At 33.8% G+C, this 18773-nt stretch overlaps 2 protein-coding genes across 2 annotated transcripts in view; one reads left to right on the top strand and one right to left on the bottom strand.

The window, feature by feature from the left end:
* Positions 1-13360, top strand: part of LOC120132438 (actin-7) — a 31417-nt gene extending 18057 nt beyond the window's left edge. The window contains exon 7 of the mRNA XM_039149196.1: positions 13349-13360. The gene's annotated coding sequence lies outside the window, so the exon portion shown is untranslated. The remainder of the gene's footprint in view (positions 1-13348) is intronic.
* Positions 328-7568, bottom strand: LOC120132437 (RNA-binding protein 39-like). Its single transcript, XM_039149194.1, has 13 exons — positions 6816-7568; positions 6384-6462; positions 6199-6255; positions 5545-5600; positions 3556-3787; positions 3125-3211; positions 2970-3047; positions 2755-2838; positions 2548-2612; positions 1784-1979; positions 1576-1664; positions 788-902; positions 328-711 (listed from the first exon to the last, which is right to left on the bottom strand). The coding sequence occupies exons 1-13, from the start codon at positions 7382-7384 to the stop codon at positions 676-678; spliced, it is 1743 nt and encodes a 580-aa protein (XP_039005125.1). The 5' UTR covers positions 7385-7568; the 3' UTR covers positions 328-675.
* Positions 13361-18773: the final 5413 nt, after the last annotated feature.

The following is an 18773-nucleotide window of genomic DNA, read 5'->3' as shown; positions in this document are numbered from 1 at the left end:
GACAAGGATACAAAACTCACAAATCTTGTTCATTTCAAAGTGATTTGGTTTGTGTAGCGTTTACTACCATTCATTCAGATTCAATAGTAAAGCTACTGTGCCTTTTCACCTTCTATTTTAGTCCTCGTTAAATAATAACATAGAGATGATTTTTTAATAAAATCTTAGCATATTTTTAGCTAAAAGTCTGACATTTTATATATTTTCCGTCTAATTAACCACTTTAATTTTATTTCCAGGTTTCCTTCTAATAATTTTTTGTAGTTCTTATTCTCCTCTCCTACCAAGAAACTTATAGATCAATAATTTGAATGAAACCTAAAAACATGTTTTAAACGATTGACGCTAAACACAAGGAAGTTGAACATTATCCAGCGGCCACATCCATATTAACAATTCAATAACTATCTTAATTAGAAAAATCAGCTCGAATAGGGATGCTGGCCTCGTTTGTAAAGACATTTCTGAATTCAACAGCAGAAATCCAACCGAGATTGCTAATAATACTTCAAATTTGACCAAACAACAGGGCAAATCAGGTTCATAGTGCAGATGTGCGTAAACAAATCATTATAATCTTACATTTAGGCCAGTTGTGTATGGATATAGAAACAGAGTTGACAAAATAACCCACCATCCATCCACATTGAGAAATCATCCTCGAATTCTCCGACTTCATCCTTTAAACCTCGCTTCATACTCATGGGGTGGCTGCATTGATTCATGAATTTGGTCAACTGAAAATCATCCGTAATAAGGCTGATATTAGGGCGGAAAACACATTTACCATGAATAAGGCTGATATTGAGCGACCCGCAAACCATCTCATGTGCATTGCACGTTGAGCTTTTCCTGCTGCTTCTACGGAATCAAATCGAAGATAGACATGACCAGCGCTGTTTCTGTTCAAAATATCTAAGTGTTAACACTTAAAGGAAAAACATTTTGCCCTAAATGCAACTTTGGAAAAAGCAAAGCATATCCTTCTTTACTCGAATAAAGTTAAAACTTTTCGTTCATCAAAAAATGAACTGGGAAATCTGTCAAGTTAAAATGATTAGCCTAAGAAAGCTTTTGAATACAAAATAAGATGTCACTAGTCATTGATTAGCACCTGAAGTCCTACATTGTAGACAATAAGGGTCAAATACCACAAGATATACATCATCTATAGAACACCTAATTTAAGGATGCAGATTCCAATATTAAAATCCATGTATATTCTTCATATGAATTATTATATATAGAACACAGGTAAGGCATAATATTAGGAATTCTAATGTGCAAAATCCAAAGGAATAAATTACTGCAATGGAGAAAGAAGAGGTATCTATACGTCACTACATTCAAGCTCCAGCTCCTTACAAAGGTAGCCATCCAAAATTTATCTTCAATTACATATTTACAGATTAATAGAACTCGCCCTTGCTAGACATAGATAATAATTCAATATTTATTAATTAAAAAGGCTATAAAAGTATATAGTAACCACAATTCAACATAATAATAAGGTCAACAAATAAATAGTTGTAAGAATATTAGCTTATACAATGTAACAAATAGTGGAACACTTACTTGTCCACATATATATGCTTCACCCTGCCATATTTGCTGCATTCTTCTTCTACATCGTCTTTAATTTCCATATCAAAATCAGGTTCAGTCTACAATAGAACTTACAGAAATCACCGACTCATACAATGACGCAAAAGCCGGAAAAAAGAATACAAAGGGTAACAAGAAAATAACATATTAACATGTTTAGAACAAGAGAACTCCAAACCTCAGTTGCAGGATCAAACATATTCTTCAACAACAAACACTCACTGGGCTGTCCAATAGGATCAAGGGGTGTAGCACACATGATTGGAGGAAGAACTGGGGATGGATATGCAGCTTGGCCATTGACAGGTAGCATAACAGCCTGTGGATTAGGAGCTGACCCATTAAGGAGGGGTACTCCAAGGGAGCTCGTAATACTGCAAAAGTATTACATTAGACATTTATACTATCATAAAATCTCTTACTGAAGCTAACTCGGTTGGGGGAAAAGAAGACAACAAAAACAAATATAGTTATTTTAATAAAATGTTTAAAATTATTTGTGGTTTTTTTACACAAAAAAGTAACCATCCACGTAAACCCATGTTTTTGCTTAAAAATAGCTACCCAAATTTTGTCCATGTATTATTTTTATTATAAGATATGATTAATTAAAATATATATATTTCTCACACACAGTGGATTTGAGCAATTCTAGTTACTATTAAAGTCTAACTGAGTTTGGTGTTAAGGTAAAGTGCAACAACTCAATCAAACTTATAGGAGATCCAAAACTGAAACAAGAACAAAAAATAGTATTTTTGACTTAAAAATTTTATTAATTAAAAAGTTAAGAGAACTTCCCACGTTTACATAAAACTACCTGAATAATTTCTCTTCAAATGAAAATTAATAATATAATAAATACTCGCATTGCAAGTGTACCGAATTCTATTATTACACTATTATTAAACTGCAAATGCCTATTTGAAAGTACAAACCTACCTTGTTGCAATACCAGAGCGATCCAGTTTCTGCATAAGCAATGCTCTTGATTGAGCATTCAAAGCCTGGATAAAAGATACACAAACTAATTAAGCAGAAAGCAGAACCATTTCCTAAGAACTACTATTAGGATGGGGAAAACTGAGCACAAATCTAAAAAAACAGTAATAGTAAAATACAACCATAATAATATGCATTTTAGCTCACCAAACCACCACCCTCATCATCATCAAAGTCAGCAGATTTTGCTGCAGGGTCTTGGGTACCAACATGATCAGTAACAGATGAAACCTAAACATAAATAAAACCAGAATGATGTTAATTGGGAAAACTAAAAAAAGAGCCAGTAATTGCCACAGAAGAAGAGCCTTTCAATTAGACTGCATCATAACGCCACATGCTCATGAAACTAACAACCTTACCTTAATGGTTCGACCAGCGATTTCCAGTTTGCCATTCAAAGCATCTTGAGCTGCTTTTGCATGCTCAAGTTGAGCAAACTGTAAAGAACAAACAAATGTGTTTATACCATTATCATATGGGAAACAAACGTTATAAAGTCTCAATTATAACTAACCTGAACAAACCCAAAACCTTTGCACTGCCCAGTTTCAAGGTCAAGTGGTAGTTGTACAAGCTCCACAGGACCAAAAGGTTCAAATATCTGAGCCATTAATATCAAGAAAAGAAAAATGTTCAAGAGAAAAAAAATGTACCTCTAAATAATTATGATGATAAAAATAGAACTGAATAATATCTTCAAGAAAAAGGGTTAAAGAAAAAAGGACATCTGATACACATTCATGAGACTCATTCTGCAAATTTCCAAAGCAACTACAACTAATTAAAATGTGTTTCATCAACAGTTCTCCTTTTAACAAGTTAACAAACCAACCAGCAAGTAGAATCAAGTTTAGAGAACATAAAAGAAATTCTGTTACCAATTGTTTGTAAAACAAATCGAAAAATGATAACTTCTAATTCTGCTGATGAGTTGATGGTCCTAACCTGTCTAAGCTGCATTTCTGTCATATTGAAGTGCAAGTTTCCAACATACAATTTTCTATCAACAGCTCCATATGGCCCAGCAACACTACCAGCACCTGCACCTGAAGCATTTGACTGAACAAGATTCTTTTCAGCCTCTGAAGGTTTAACCATCACAGGTTGACCAAGAAGCAGCTGACCAGATAATGCTATGGCCATGGGCACAGACATCACATCATAAAACTCAATATACCTGCAACTTATACTTTTTAATTAGTTTCTCAGAAAATATGAGAAAGAATTACAACCAAAACTTACAAAGAATATAGCAAAGAGATGTAGGGAAAGAAAAACTGTAGTGCAGAAAGCTCATGCTGAGTATCTTTTGTTGAATCTGATGTCTCATGTGATAAAAAAAAGTTAGATCAACATATCAATATAAGAAAAGCAGAATAGATATCATACACAATTGTAATCAAACAACAAAAGAATCATACTACATGATAATCAAACAAAACAAAAGGACTCGGAAAGGAGGTTAAAGGATTGGCTCATCCTTTTCAATATCAAAAGAAGTAAAAGACTGGAATATACCACCTATAACCTAGATTACACTCATAGAACTAGGATATCAAAATGAACCTTGAAAGTTATCAAAATCATATATTAAGAACCAAAATGAACATCCCAACCCCTCCTTTCAACCTCAACAATTTTTTGAGTCAGAATATGTTAGAAAAAAGGTTAAATACCGCGTTGGTACATGAAATATACCCAATTCCTCAATCCTCTTTGTGGTACATACGATTTTGTTGTTCTCAATTTGGAAGTTTAATGTCGTTAACAAGTTCATCCATGATACTGTGACATGGGGAAGCATTTGAAGCTTGACGACTTGTTCAGGCTTCAATAGGAGAGTGCATGGTGTGCAGGCGCCAGACTTGTTCGGAGATTACGACAACACGGGGAAGCATTTGAATATTTACGGCTTAAGTAGGAGTAACCTTAGCGAAGAATCCATGAAAACGGTGTCATAAAAGTGGAGTTGGGTTGGGGTCGAAAGGAAAAGGATCCATGAAAGGGAAGACCCGTACCAATGCTTGCGGGTAGTGAAAATGTAGGGCTTGGCATCGTTTTAGACTCTGCTTTTTGGATGGTCCATTTCTGGTTATGCTAAAGAGAGTAATGAAATGAAGAAGAAAAGGAAAAAAGCCATTGAAGGAGCTTTAGGGAGTGAAGTGGAAACGTTCATAAAAAGGAGAGAAATTTGAAAAATTTTGGACTTCTTTAACAGAAAATTTTAGTGAAATAATAGAGCATAAGTAATAAAAAGAGCTTATTTGAAAACTTTTTAAACAATGAAGTTAGCATTGTAAAAAAATAAGACAAAATTAAAAATTCAATGAAACGTTGAGGATTAATTTTTCTATTATATCTTTTGTAAATGGAGATTCTTTAAAAAAAAAAGTGCTGTCACTTTCTGATTGGCCCATCGTTGGCTTGACAGATTCCGTCACAGAGAAGGGAGAAGTCGTTAACATCATAAAACCTCAATATGAAATTGAGAACGAAAAAAACATATATACCACATTAAGGGATTGGGTATATTTCATGTACCAACCAATTATTTAACCTTTAGAAAAATGATAAGGCCTACCCAGGGAGTTTCAAGTCTTTAAGACGGATTACTTTCAGATTCAACTGTTTGAAGTATCATTAAATAATAATACAAAGTTAAGGATCGGAATAAAATACCCATGTTGCCTTCTATGTAAAGAAAATTAAAGAAGAGAGATGGGAAGAAAAAATTTAGGTTTATGCCATCTACCTTGTGAACGCAGCATGAATTGATTAAACATGAGTGTTATTCCCATCATCCCTCATCATTATCGCATTGCTAGTGCATTTAAGAATACAGTTAAATTTGATTCTTGAAAGCAAAGATGCTAATACTTATTTCACAAGATTGCAAAAGAAAGTATCAACTTTTCTCAACATAAAGGAACATACCCAACTCCCTTTGATCGTCTTGAGTTTCTATCCATAATCAATCGAACGTCCCTCACCTGAAAAAAAAATAAAGGGGAACAGAATGAGATTAAGCATAAATAATAGCCTCAAAAAATAAAAAACACGGGGAGATTCCAGACTTTCAAGCATCACAATAACCAATCTGTGGGCGCCTGCAAGATTGTATTCTTTAACAGATGTGCTTTAACTCACCCCACATGTATTGTATGTTACTATGTTGAGACACAAGAAAATCACAATACTACTCGTAACAGAAGCCAGTGGAGAATATACTGCAAGCGGAAGCAGATGTAACTTAATAATATGCATTCATAATCATTCTATACATTGTTTTATAAATCAACTTATTGTTATTTTCAGAAAGGTAAGAACTGTTGATGGATTTTAAGAAATATTGCAGCTATCCAAAATGAGATAACTACACGCTAGAAATCTCAAGATGGGAATGGGTGTCCTAAATTCCTAATGGAGAAACAAACCTAGTATTTCAAATGTACACTCTAATTTCAAAACCATTCTACTATTTTTCCTCAAACCAGTTACTGTGCAGTGGAATACTTGAAAGCTACATTGGACAAATTGCACTAAAACCCGCACACAAGATATAAATTAACCAAGTAAAACCTGACTAACCTTGCCCGCTTTTGAGAAGAATTCATAGACATCTCTCTCAGTTGCTTTTAGAGGCATCTGTCATCAGAGTTAATCAAGAGAGAAAATGAAAAAGAAATAAATGTTTGAACACACATTAGCATAATGTTTTTGTCTAATTATATATATATATATATATAAAAAAGAAGAAGATGCGATGCATCTACCTGGTAAGCAAAAACAGTTCTCTGGTCTCTCTCAGGATCAGCTTCAGGCTCCACTACTTCTTTCTTATCTTTAAATCTCCTGCAACCAAAAGCACTTCATGTAAAATGTGCCCATCCAAATGGTATAGAAGTTTTGCAACTCTAAATCATACATGCAAATATCAAACTCTCTCACACCATTTCTTTCCTATCAAATCAAATAAATGAATTTTGAAGCATCAAAATATAGCATGAGCTTCAATTGCCAGGGGCACCTCAACAATGAGGCCTGCTAAGTTTTCTAGCTCAATAGCATCATGTGGAATACAGCACAAAAACAGAAGTAAACAAACCAACTTCCCTACAGTAGTTTAAAAAAAATGGTTTTTCATGTGATTTTACACAAAATTTTGCACATATAATTTGCTTTTGCAAACGTATTACGAAGGATACCTGCTGTCTCTGGTGCCAATTTCACGTACCCTGTCTCGTTCGCGATCACTCTCGTGTCTTCTTGACCTGCTACTGCTTCTCTCTCTCCTCTCCATCTCCCGTTCTTCCTCCCTTTCGTGCCTTCTCGACTTGCTACTGCTTCTCTCTCTCCTTTCCCTCTCCCTTTCTTCCTCCCTTTCGTGCCTTCTCGACTTGCTACTGCTTCTCTCTCTCCTTTCCCCTTCCCTCCTCTCCCTATCCTTCTCTTTCTCTTTATCCCTATCTCTCCTATCTCTCCCCCTTTCCTTTTCCCTCTCTCTACTACTCTCTAGGTCCCTATCCTTCTCCCTTTCCCTATCGCGGCTACTTCTATGGCGTTCCTTATCACGGTCTCGCCTCTCCTCGTCGTCCTCATCGCGGCTGCCTCTCAATTTCTTTCTGCTGCTCTTGATTTCATCATCATCTTCTTTTCTCTCTCCTCTCTTCCTATAGCTTATTTCACTCTTATCTCCCGACACTCCATCTTTCTTCTTCGGATCTTCCTGCTCCTCAACTGTCTTTTCCAAATACTCGTACTCGTCGAAATTCATTTTTCTTTCGATAATTCAAAGATTTTGGCTCCTTTTTCTCTCCTCAAGGTTTATAAAATTCGGAACATGGAGAAATTATTTGCAGGATTAGGGTTTGGTAAGTTGGTGTTTCGATCGGAGGGCTTGGAGTTGGGATTGGTTTAAATTTTGTCCTCAATCCCTGGGTTAGGGGACTAGATGTAATTTGAAATAAGTTTTTGGGTTTAAAAGAGAATTGGCTTAATTAGTGCTAAGCGTGTGTTTGAATAGAATAATCTTATATTACTCGATTTAGATTCTCGACATTAGTATCACTAAAGCTATCATTATTATTTATGTAAATATTAAATTATGTTAATATACTTTTATATAAGATTATTAATGTAAATATTTATTTTGAGTAATTTTAATAATAATATTAAAGCTTATTTATTTTATAATTTAATTATGTTAAATAAAATATTAAAATTAAAATAATCTATTAAAATTATAATATATGCTTAAACTATTAATATCCTCGATTTAAGAGTAGAGGGAAAATCTATTTTGTCATAATTCAAAATCATTAAATAGTTTTACCCTTTTTCTCTTTCAAATTTTTATTTTAATTTTCTCTTATTGGTAAGCCGTTTATCTCTTTTTGTTATCTTTGTTTATTGGCGACGAACCAACTTTAATATTAATTATATGACACGTTTTCTTCTATCTCTATAACAAATTTTCTTCTTTCTTTTGGCATGTTTTTCGGTCATTTGGTCGTTGTTTTCATTTATCTTTTTATAAGGGTTCATTAGACATCGCGACGTCTGATCAATATGACGCTTATCGATATATTATTGATATTCCCTGCTTTGGACCATCGGATTGGATTTGGATACCTGTTATGCGTTCGTGGATAACTTTTCACGTAGCTCGATTATGATTTACGATTTTTCGGCGGTCTTTTAGTAGATTGATCTACTTTTGTGATTCGTTTGCTGATGCGATCAGATCTGTTTGTATCTATCTTTGTTCAAGTTTGCTTGGTTATATTTTAATCTTTCCTTGTATGATCTTTATGTTATTTTTAAGTTGTTAGTTTTATTTCAATGATTATAGGAAATTGTCCTAATTATGTGCTTAATTTACGATTATAATTGTAAATGTTTATTGCAATCGAAGATATTTCTTATTTTGAATAAAATTAGTGATTTCTTTCAAAAACAAAAAAGTAGAGGAAAATTTGAGTAATCTAGAGCTTTGTAAAAAATGACTCAATATAAAAATGTTTAAATTATATATTTTTTCTCATTTAGGTGATTAACTTTTTTATTTATTAATGTATGTGTTAAACGTTTCGACGTTACCATTTTAAGTGTCTATGTTATAATAGCAGTTAAAAAAATATCGTTAACCACTCAAAAATGATATGCGGTGCGTTTATAATTTTTTAAAATAATTGTTTTAAAAACTTAAAATTATTATTATTTAAAAAACTAAAATTTCTCTAAAATTTTAAAAATAAATGTAACCCCCAGACCGATGCGGGTAACCAGATCCGATCAGGGGTGTCACATTTGGGCCACCGGAGCGACCCACTGTAAAAATAGTGGAAAATTTAAAACTTTTTTTATCAGTACATGTAAACTAATAAAATCAGTTGTTGCTATTTAAAAATAAAACAGATTTCCAGACTCGTATATAAATCAAAATACAATTACATGCCCCCTAATCACATGTACATTACTCTGCAACAACGCCAGAAGAACTCCCTTACTGAAGTCGATAGATGCATTGGTACAATTTTTTTAACCTGAAAAGGTGAGTAATAGAATGAGCTTCGAAAAGCTCAGTAATACAGAACTACCAGATGATGCTGAAGAATGTGCAGATACAGATAAACATACATATCCTTATTATTTCCGAACATTTACAGATTTTATGTTGAGCAGAGATCCTACTGATATTTCAGATGGTAACGGACAATGAGCTTTCAGTTCAGACAAATATTTCGGATGACTGAGTTCAGGAGATCAGAATAGGTTATCTAGTGTGTTCCCGTAAAACCAGTAAAAAGATACAGATCTTTTAAAACATATATATATATATATACCCCATCCCATCACATCAGAATGTGTAGGTTCCCCAGAACCATACACCCAACCCAACACATCATATAAGGCCCTGAGCACAAAGCCGAGGAACCTGCGAAAATACTTCCTTCAACAATACCCCCCAATTAAAACATTTTTCTATCATTAAACGGAGATATCAGAAATCAAAACAGAATTCAGAACAGATATCAGAACAAAATCCATATCAGAAATCAGAACAGAATTCAGGTCATATAGCAGAACAAAATTCAAGTCGGAAATCAGATAAAATATTTATATGATTAGGGAACACACCAGAGTTTACATATATTATTCAGAGATATTGGATAATCTTATCGGGTAGAGAGACACAAATCTTCAGTTTACCGATAGAATGTCGGAAGTTAGAAAAACTATTTGAAAAGTTCATTAACTGACAGAATCATCAGTTATTCAGGATATGATTTATCGGGATTATCTTATTCGAATACTTTTCTGAATCTCTACGAAATTTGAAGGTATTCATAATCTTTACAATCTATGACGATTAATCTGATTATTGAACAACTCCAGATGAATAGCTCCCAGAACCAATACTTACCAACTTGTCAATTCATTGACCTTCTAGGGTATTTACTCTTTAATACCAAATATTTTTATCCACATATCATCTTCTGAGTCATCACTGAATAAATCTTAAGGATACAAACAAATATTCTAATGGTCTTTATTTCATTTCCATGTTTCAATTATACCAGGAAATACTGTCGTACTTGATTTGTGGTTCATAATCCATAGGGATAATACATCATATAAGTTCATCCAAGTTTCCAAACTTATTCCAATCTCTTACTTAATCCTCAGTCTTTGAGGTTACTTAGTTCATTTAGTATTCAAGTCTATTTCAGATACTTCATGGTTTTTATAGGTAATCCAGACGTTTCTGAAATTCGTATACATATCGTACTTCCGTTCAATTCAATTTGGTCTTCGAGGTTTATTTGTCTAATGAATATATATATTTCTTAGTACCGAGGCGATATAGAGTTGGGCTGGGCTGAGTACTTCCAAAATTATCATCGAACCAAACTTGAGAAGGCGAACAAATATTCAAGTAACATATATGCCGTTCAGGTACTGACATATCATTAAGATTGATGAACTCACTTAAGCTCTGTTCCATAACTTCTAAAGGTAGTCCAACACCTATGCTTATTTGGATTCCTTAATTAATCCAAGATATTTACTTAATATAAGCCATAAGGGTATTTTGGTCATTTTGATGCTCAGTTTTATTCCATTCATTTCAGAGTTCGAGGATATCCAATCATTCTTGAGATTGGTGATATTCTTGGGTCATTTCTATAACAGGGGTATTTTGGTCATTTTATAGATTTACGGTATTTCAATTTTTTCCCTCCATCCGGTCTTATTATTTAATTCTAATTTATCATCTATTCCAGTCCTTTCGAACAATTCTGATAAAAGAGCACCCTCCGATAAATTGTTCTTTAGGTATTTACTCATAACTCGATATTTTCGGGTCAAGTGCCTTCTCGGATTTTACAAACGAAAAATCTTGAATTTTTCTTTACAAAGACATGATCTTAATAATTAAATTCGTACTTAATCGAGTTAAGTACAAATCCTCAAAGTACTTTCTCCTTCAGGGTCAACTCTGACTATTTTACCTCTCAAGGGCATTTTCATAATTTCTTAACCAGATAATTTCGATATTAGCTCTTAACGAAAATAATATAATATAGAAATCCTATGATTAATTGCTTCCTCGAACATTCTTTGATCTTGAAATGATTCCTTAAAAGACTTCTAGTATCTAGCATAAACCTTCTTGGGGTTAAAACCCGGTTATCCATAATTTCCAAGTAAAACTAACATTTCTTATGCATATCAATAGTTTTAGCATATCAGTAATTCTTTTTAAATTTATTAATCCACTTCCAGGGACAATTCTTGTCATTTTCCAACATAAGGGTAATTTCGTAATTTTACCTAATCGAAATATTCTCATAATTTATCATCTAAGTACCTTTAATGAGATAAATTATAATCTACATATATATGACTGATTCTTTTATCACTTAATTCCAGAACTTGTAATTTAATTCCAACTGTCCTTCAATTTCTTATAATAGTCATCTAAGCCATATTCAGTTACCTACTTTCTACCGTATTCGTATCTAGTGTAGATATTCATTAATTACACATATGAGACCAAACATTTCCAGTCATGCATTTATCAATACCAACATGTTCTATAAAGCATAAAGAGGTAGTAAAGTATTACCTCGATTTCCATGCAATACTGATCGACCAATAAATTCCATTTGAATCCCCTCGATCTTGAATTCAACTTCCAATAATTCTCAGATACATATCAACATAAATTATATAAAAAACGGAGCTTAATTACGATAAATGGATCGAATCGGGTGATAAATCAGTAAAAAAACAGCTTACCGGTTTCGAATTTGGCGAAACGGACTTCGGATTCGGATTCAGGACGTCGAAAGCATAAAATATGACTTTTCAAAAATTTGGAATTTTCGGTCAAAATCAAAGTCAACGGGTTGACTGTCAATATCAAGGCCTTCGGGTCTGAATTTTGAAAAATGGACTGCGGAATCGGATTTGGAACATCGAAAAATGTCAGCATAGGTATACTCGGTCAAAGTCAAAGGTCGTTTAATGCCCGGTCAAAGCCTGTCAAAGTTTTGGTCAACGCCGGTCAACGGGTCGGGTTGTGACCGGTCAAAACTGTTCCAAAACCGGTCAAACCGGTCACTTTTTCCTTCCCCATGCACAGTGGCGGCGTGGGGGCGAGTGAACAGTGCTAAATTCCCGAAAAAATTCTTAAAAATTATTTTGAGCGATTTCGAGATACTTACAAAGCTCGGTTCACAATTTTGAACGGCGGAGAGCTCGATTTCAACAAATCGAAACTTTGACCGCTTCACCTCCTCACGCGCCGCCGTCGACGGAGACCAAGGATGACACCGACAGACTCGAAACGATGCAAGGAACACGATGTGCGGGAGGTGTCGTAAACGGATGCTCGGATCGTCGTGAATCGACAAAAAACCAATTGAAATTGAGTTATTACCGACGATACTTCCGACTAAAATTAACGATGAACGGCGACGATTCACGACAAAAGCTTTGAGGGGTTTTGTTTCTCGCTCGACAACGAACACGATGGTGGTTTCAGCTCGTCGATCGGAGGTCGGACGGCGAGTAGATCAGAGTTGAAAGTTGGGTCAACGGGAGAGGAAAATTGGAAATCATTCTGCTGAACCTGCGCTACGCACGAGGGTTTATAATTCTCCAAAAATAAAAATGGTCAAATCATGAGTTTAGCCACTGAACTTCCTACATTTCTTAAAACGGTCTACCAACTTTGAAATCTTATAATTTAATCCTCAATTTTCTTCTAAAATACCAATTGAATTCAATACTTTATAATTTCTTAAATTTAGCCCCTAAATTAGAGTGTTATAATAAATCCCAAAATCTTTAATCCTAAAGCATCAATCACATTCCCTAGACGTCACATTCCGTTGTCGTCCCATTTGACCGCCTACCTACATGTCATTGGTCGTCACTCGTAGCCTCAATCCCCAAAATCCCTAAATTCAAATATCTAAATCCAACTCTATTCCCTAAATCTCAACACACATCCATCCCAATATGTGGGTGAATGGTCGACGGGTGAATGAGTGATTGCCGATAGTGATGCGGTCGATGATGAAATTGAAAGTTTTGGGGTATTTTCTGAAAAATGAGTTATTATTATTTTTTAATTTTTTTAATTTTTTTAAAAAATTAAAAGAAATAAAAAAATTAGTTCACATGCCAAATTATTGACTATTTTTTAACCACAATTATGACATAGACATTTAAAATGATAACTTTGGAAACGTTAGACATCTACATCAATCAATCGGAAAAAAGTTTTAAGCACTTAAATAAGAAAAGAGATACAATTTAAATATTTTTTTATATATTTCCTAACACGAGATATGGATAGGAATGGCAACGGGTCGGGTTCGGGGCGGGTTTTGCTTGCCCCGTCCCCGAACCCGAAATGAATCCCTATTCCCGAATCGATCCCCGACGGGTTTTTTATCGGGGCGCCCCGTCGGGATTTTTTTTGCCCCGTCCCCGAACCCGACCCGAAATATTATACCCGAACCCAAAAATATTTTATATATAATTAATATAAAAAATATAAAAATATATATAAATATAAAATATAAAATATTATAGATATAATATAAAATATATAAAATATTATATATATATATATAATCGGGGTGGGTCGGGGTGGGGATACCTTGCCCCGAACCCGACCCGAAAAAATCCCCGAAAAAAATCTCCGATACCCGACCCGAACTTGACCGGGTTTCGGGTTTCCCCGTCGGGTTCGGGTCATACTGCCATCCCTAGATGTGGATGGTCTCACAATATATTTCCCTACTCGTAATCAAGGAGCTGCTCATCGCACGGATTTATTATCATATTGATATTTCATGCTTTAGACTATTATATTGAACTTGGATACGCAATAGAAAAAACAAAATATAATTTTATCAATATTTGGATATAATAAAAACACATTAAAACTTTATTAATATTTGGATCCATAATCTTATTAAGCTAAACATATGTACTGGCCTTATCTTTGCAGTTATCGTAGATCGATTTATTCGATTTATTACAATCTATAAAATATTGACCCGTTATATCCACGCATACTACAACTTCCGTTAAAACAAGTCTCATTTCCCATGTAGAAACAACTAATCAGAACTGTTTTACCACTGACAATTCTACTTATTCTGCTCCTAAAATATTTTGTGGGGTGTGTGGATGTCTTCAAGCAAGACAAAGCCTGTCCCAAACCAATTCTGTTGTATAAGCTTATCCCCATCGAGAAGTATGAATGAGGAGTACCAGATTGGCACGTCCCATGTTTCTTCCATTCGTGTTTCCAGAGCATCGAATCATTGCTGAAGGTGAGGGTATATCAAAACTATTGCATATCGACTGATAATGGCGGTTTGAAATTATCAATTTGTTGATTAGAGATTATATGTTAGGATATGAACTTTTAAAATTTTAAGAAATGACAAACTTGGAAAATTTGTGAGGACGAAAACAGATTTTTAATAAAAAAATATATAGAAAAATATAAAATATATAATAATTTTAAATTTGTAGAGAGCGGTGTATAAATCATATCATACCTGATTGCATTCATTTTTAATTCCTTTAAAACTGCATGGTCATGTGTGTAGAATTGGAGCGATCCGCCGGCCAAAGCCCGTGAAGTACCACATCTGAGTTAATAACATTTGTACACTGACGAGAAGCACAATATCCGAATGTGAATGTTTGAACCATCCAAAGATGGTTTTGGCCCTGGACGCTAATAACCATTACTAATGAACCAATCAGAACAATAAAAAAATTATTTATTTCATTTTTTATTGATGTATGTTGTAAGTTTGTAGCACAACAAGATTATACGAAACAATCATATTGCTGAAATGTGTATTTATAGTTGTACAAAATTTAATAAAAAGGGTTGGCAAGCTAAACATAATGCATGGGATGTCACATGATGCGTGAGATGTTATAAGAGAGAGGGAGAGTTTTGTGATGTGAACATGGACTGTTATAAGAGAGAAAGTTTGGTAAAAACAAAGCATGAGCTCAAATTTTATCATTAATCCATGTATTATACCAAAATTATGGATTTTATTCTTATATTTTCATTGGTTAAAGGGTAATTATAACGTTCATAATTCAACTATCTTTTCACTCTTATTTTGATCATTAAAATTTAAAAAAGAAAATTAATTTAATCACATAACTTTTAGATGATTTATGTTTTAGTCATACTCTACCGTTAAAATTATAAAAGTTGTAATGACATATATTATTTTATTATTCTTATTATGACACAATACTTTTTATTAATATTTAATGTCAAGTAGGATTAAAAAATTAAAATTAAAATCACTAACCATAATCTTAATCTTTAATCCTTAAACCTTAACTTTAAACCCCAAATCCCAATCAACCATCCCAAACCCTCACCGACCACCTCATAGCATTTTAGTTGTGATTATAAATGAGACGAAACAGATCACAAACTACTCAAGTTCAATTAAATCAAAACTACTTTTTGTTCAAATAATTCAAGGAGTTGCTTGTTATCCTTAACATGGCCCTTAAACTTAGATCATAAGTCATTGTATATCATGCTATTATGTGTTTAAAAAATATATATAGCTCAACAATCATACTAAAATCTATACAAATGTATCAGTTTAAATCATAATAGTTAACAATTATCTGTATAATCAATCATTCTATATGAAGATATCTCAACCTATGTCTAACAACGCTAACCGAACTTATTTAAAAAAAAAACAACAACGCTAACCAAACTGTCCTAATAAGTCCAGATATCAATACCTTGGTTATCCAGCTTGGATTTAACCCCGGAATCTATGAATTCATGGCTCTATTAAATTGTAAAGTTTTAGTTTTCCACTCGTAAAATGTATAAATATCTTATTGTTACCCTTGCTCATGTTCCAAAATCCGAACAAGTCATGAACCTCGACAAGTGGTCCAATCGTTAATAGTTTGGTCCAATATTGACTTTGGCCTTGCTCGTTCAGCACCCAAATGTCATGATTTGATATATAGCTATATTGATACGAATTGGAAATGAATAAAGAGATACGGTTCATGTTTGGTATTACAGTCAATTCACCATTTGTATTTTCTTGGGTATCGGGAATAGGTGGCCACTCAATCATTTTAAGCATTTCTTTGTTAAAGTCAAAATCAAGGACCTTACATAGAGTGGAAGGAACCCTAGATGAATCATCTCTACAGACTATCCAATAATAAACGCCATTTACACATGCATTGATACGACTAACGCAAATTTGTTGCCCTAAGCTCTTTTCTTTTTAATACCCGCCATGAATTTGAGCTTATCTTGTAAACTAAACATCGTATCTGTGCATTAAAAGCTTTGCGGCTTTCCGTAAAACAAATTACCTTGTAATCACTTAAAATAGGATCTGATCCGAGCCCATCATAAAATGTATGTATTCGGATTTTTACATTGATACAATATTCAGGAAGTATTCTAATTTCGCTGGTGATGGGATTCATAACCATATCTGTAAATTTTTGTCAAGTACACTAAGTAAACCATTGTTAGCGCAGTAATATCAATTGCTCAAAGCTTGAAATTGTGGGATCAGATCATCAAAAGATGCAAGTGTTTGATCATGAAACATGCGAAGAACACGTTTGTCATCATATTCATCTTTGTAGTATAATAAAAGTCGTTATCTTAATCTTTTTACTAATGCCTTTGGTGTTGGAAAACAAAACTTAGATTGTCGAGAAAAGATCTCTAAATTGTGAAGTTGGATGTTCGTTGAAATGTGGAAAATGATTAAAAGTTAAAGTCAGATATAATCCAATAGTATGATATTAACTTAAGTTTGATTTTATATGCACTGTGAAAGAGATGATCGTTATTCTTAAAAATCTTCTATTCAAACATTAAATACTATAAGTGTATTTAAATTTTCATTATCGAATGATTAAATATCTTTAAAATATATATTATCTTATAATGACCTTAGATTAATAAAAACAAAGTTTGATATTATCTATTTAAGAAAAAGTTTGGTTATATATATATATAAAAAAGATTAAAACCTGAGTTAGGGTAAAAAATAATTAAAACAGTTAAGGTCAAACAATAATAATTATTGGTTAAAGAAAACTTGAATGAATGAAGACATCAAATCAAAGAACAAAAAATACTATTACGACTGTGAATGGTCAAAGACTAAACTAAAACGGGAACGATGCGATCCCCACCCCGTTAATCGCGCGATGAGTAAGGAGCCGTCTAAGAGTTTTAAATAATGATACGTTTGAAAAAATATTTATAAAAAGTTTGAAAAAATCAAAGGGAAAATATAAAAATGATCCCTCAGAGTATTACTTTGTTGAGTTCTTAGACTATTAAAAGATATAAAATGATTTCAGCTTGTTAGCAATGCATAATATCTTGTTAGACATTCTTGATTTCAGCTTGTTTCTCCACATACTACTTGAGACATTCATGGGTTATATCACTGTTAGACAAGGAATTCAATATCCTTTTCAGTTGTATTTATGCTATTTTAGTGGTTTGATGTCTCTACTTCAGTTTCCTCAAGTGACAGTCCATTTTTTTATTTAATTTATTATTACAATGCTTCTAAACATGCTGTCTTTCTGCTAGTGATTCCTTCTCCAAGATGCAGCTTGCCATCTTACTTGTAAATTTTGCTGCTCGTATGAGGAGAAGCAGAATACCATAGTGAGGACTCTTTGTCAATCAATATGTTTGAGGACACTTCAGTTGTTGATAGTTATTTCATTAAATGATCCTCATTTGTTGCATATAAATACTTCTTTGACATAGAGAAATTACTAATTATATTGTTGAGGGGCCAATTTGTTTGTATGTTTTCAGAATTTACTTTTAAAAGACAACATCCGTATGTCTACGGTAGGATTAAAAGGGAAGGAACTAGGAACTCATGGGATGTGTGTCCAGTGGTTAAATCTGAAATTGTTATCAATGACAGATTTTATATTAAATACTTTATATCAGTACATTCCATGGTGAACATGAATGGGGACTGGAATTGGCCCCTGCTTCGTCAACATTTTCCTGAACCCATGCTGCTCACATTTGCAGCTGTGAGACCTCCGTCAGGGATGTGTGGAGCGGCTGTTCCAGGCTGGCGGTGGGACAAAAACCGAAGCTTCACCGTACGAAGTGCGTATCAGCAGGGAGAGATGAGCTCCATGGAGGATGCAGCACAGGTGTGGAATATCATTGCTAAATATCGTGGATTGCCTCGGGTATGTGTTCTATTTTGGTTGACGTGCAAAATCATTTGTTGACTAACGACGAAAGGGTTCGACGTCATATAACGGATGATGCTCGGTGTATTTGTTGTGGTGCCGCAAGGGAGACTCCATCACATATCTTTCGTGAATGTATTTCGGCTTGAGTGGTGTGGGCAACACTCATTAAACCAAAACGTTGACTGAAATTTAATTCGATGCACATGGGCACATGGATCCAGGTTAATTTGCAGCAGCCAGATTACTTCCCGATGACCAGTGAGAAACTGAGAAATGGGATATGCTTTTTGGTTCATTGTTATGGAGCCCATGGACTCGCCGAAACCAGTTGATATTCAACCCCGATTATATAG

Source organism: Hibiscus syriacus, unplaced genomic scaffold (genome assembly GCF_006381635.1).
Source record: "Hibiscus syriacus cultivar Baekdansim isolate YM2019G1 unplaced genomic scaffold, ASM638163v2 tig00110562_pilon, whole genome shotgun sequence".
NCBI classification, from domain to species: domain Eukaryota; kingdom Viridiplantae; phylum Streptophyta; class Magnoliopsida; order Malvales; family Malvaceae; genus Hibiscus; species Hibiscus syriacus.
The sequence above is the reverse complement of the archived record's forward strand: the minus strand, read 5'-3'. Positions and strand labels throughout refer to the sequence as shown.

Bases quoted from the DNA above. Each gene is read 5' to 3' on its own strand.
- LOC120132437 (XM_039149194.1), bottom strand. From the start codon at position 7,384: ATGAATTTCGACGAGTACGAGTATTTGGAAAAGACAGTTGAGGAGCAG. The intron at 3,788-5,544 runs GTATGTTCCTTT...TATAAGTTGCAG, and splicing joins AGACGATCAAAGGGAGTTGG to GTATATTGAGTTTTATGATG. The intron at 2,839-2,969 runs GTAAGGTTGTTA...ATTTATGTTTAG, and splicing joins TCGCTGGTCGAACCATTAAG to GTTTCATCTGTTACTGATCA.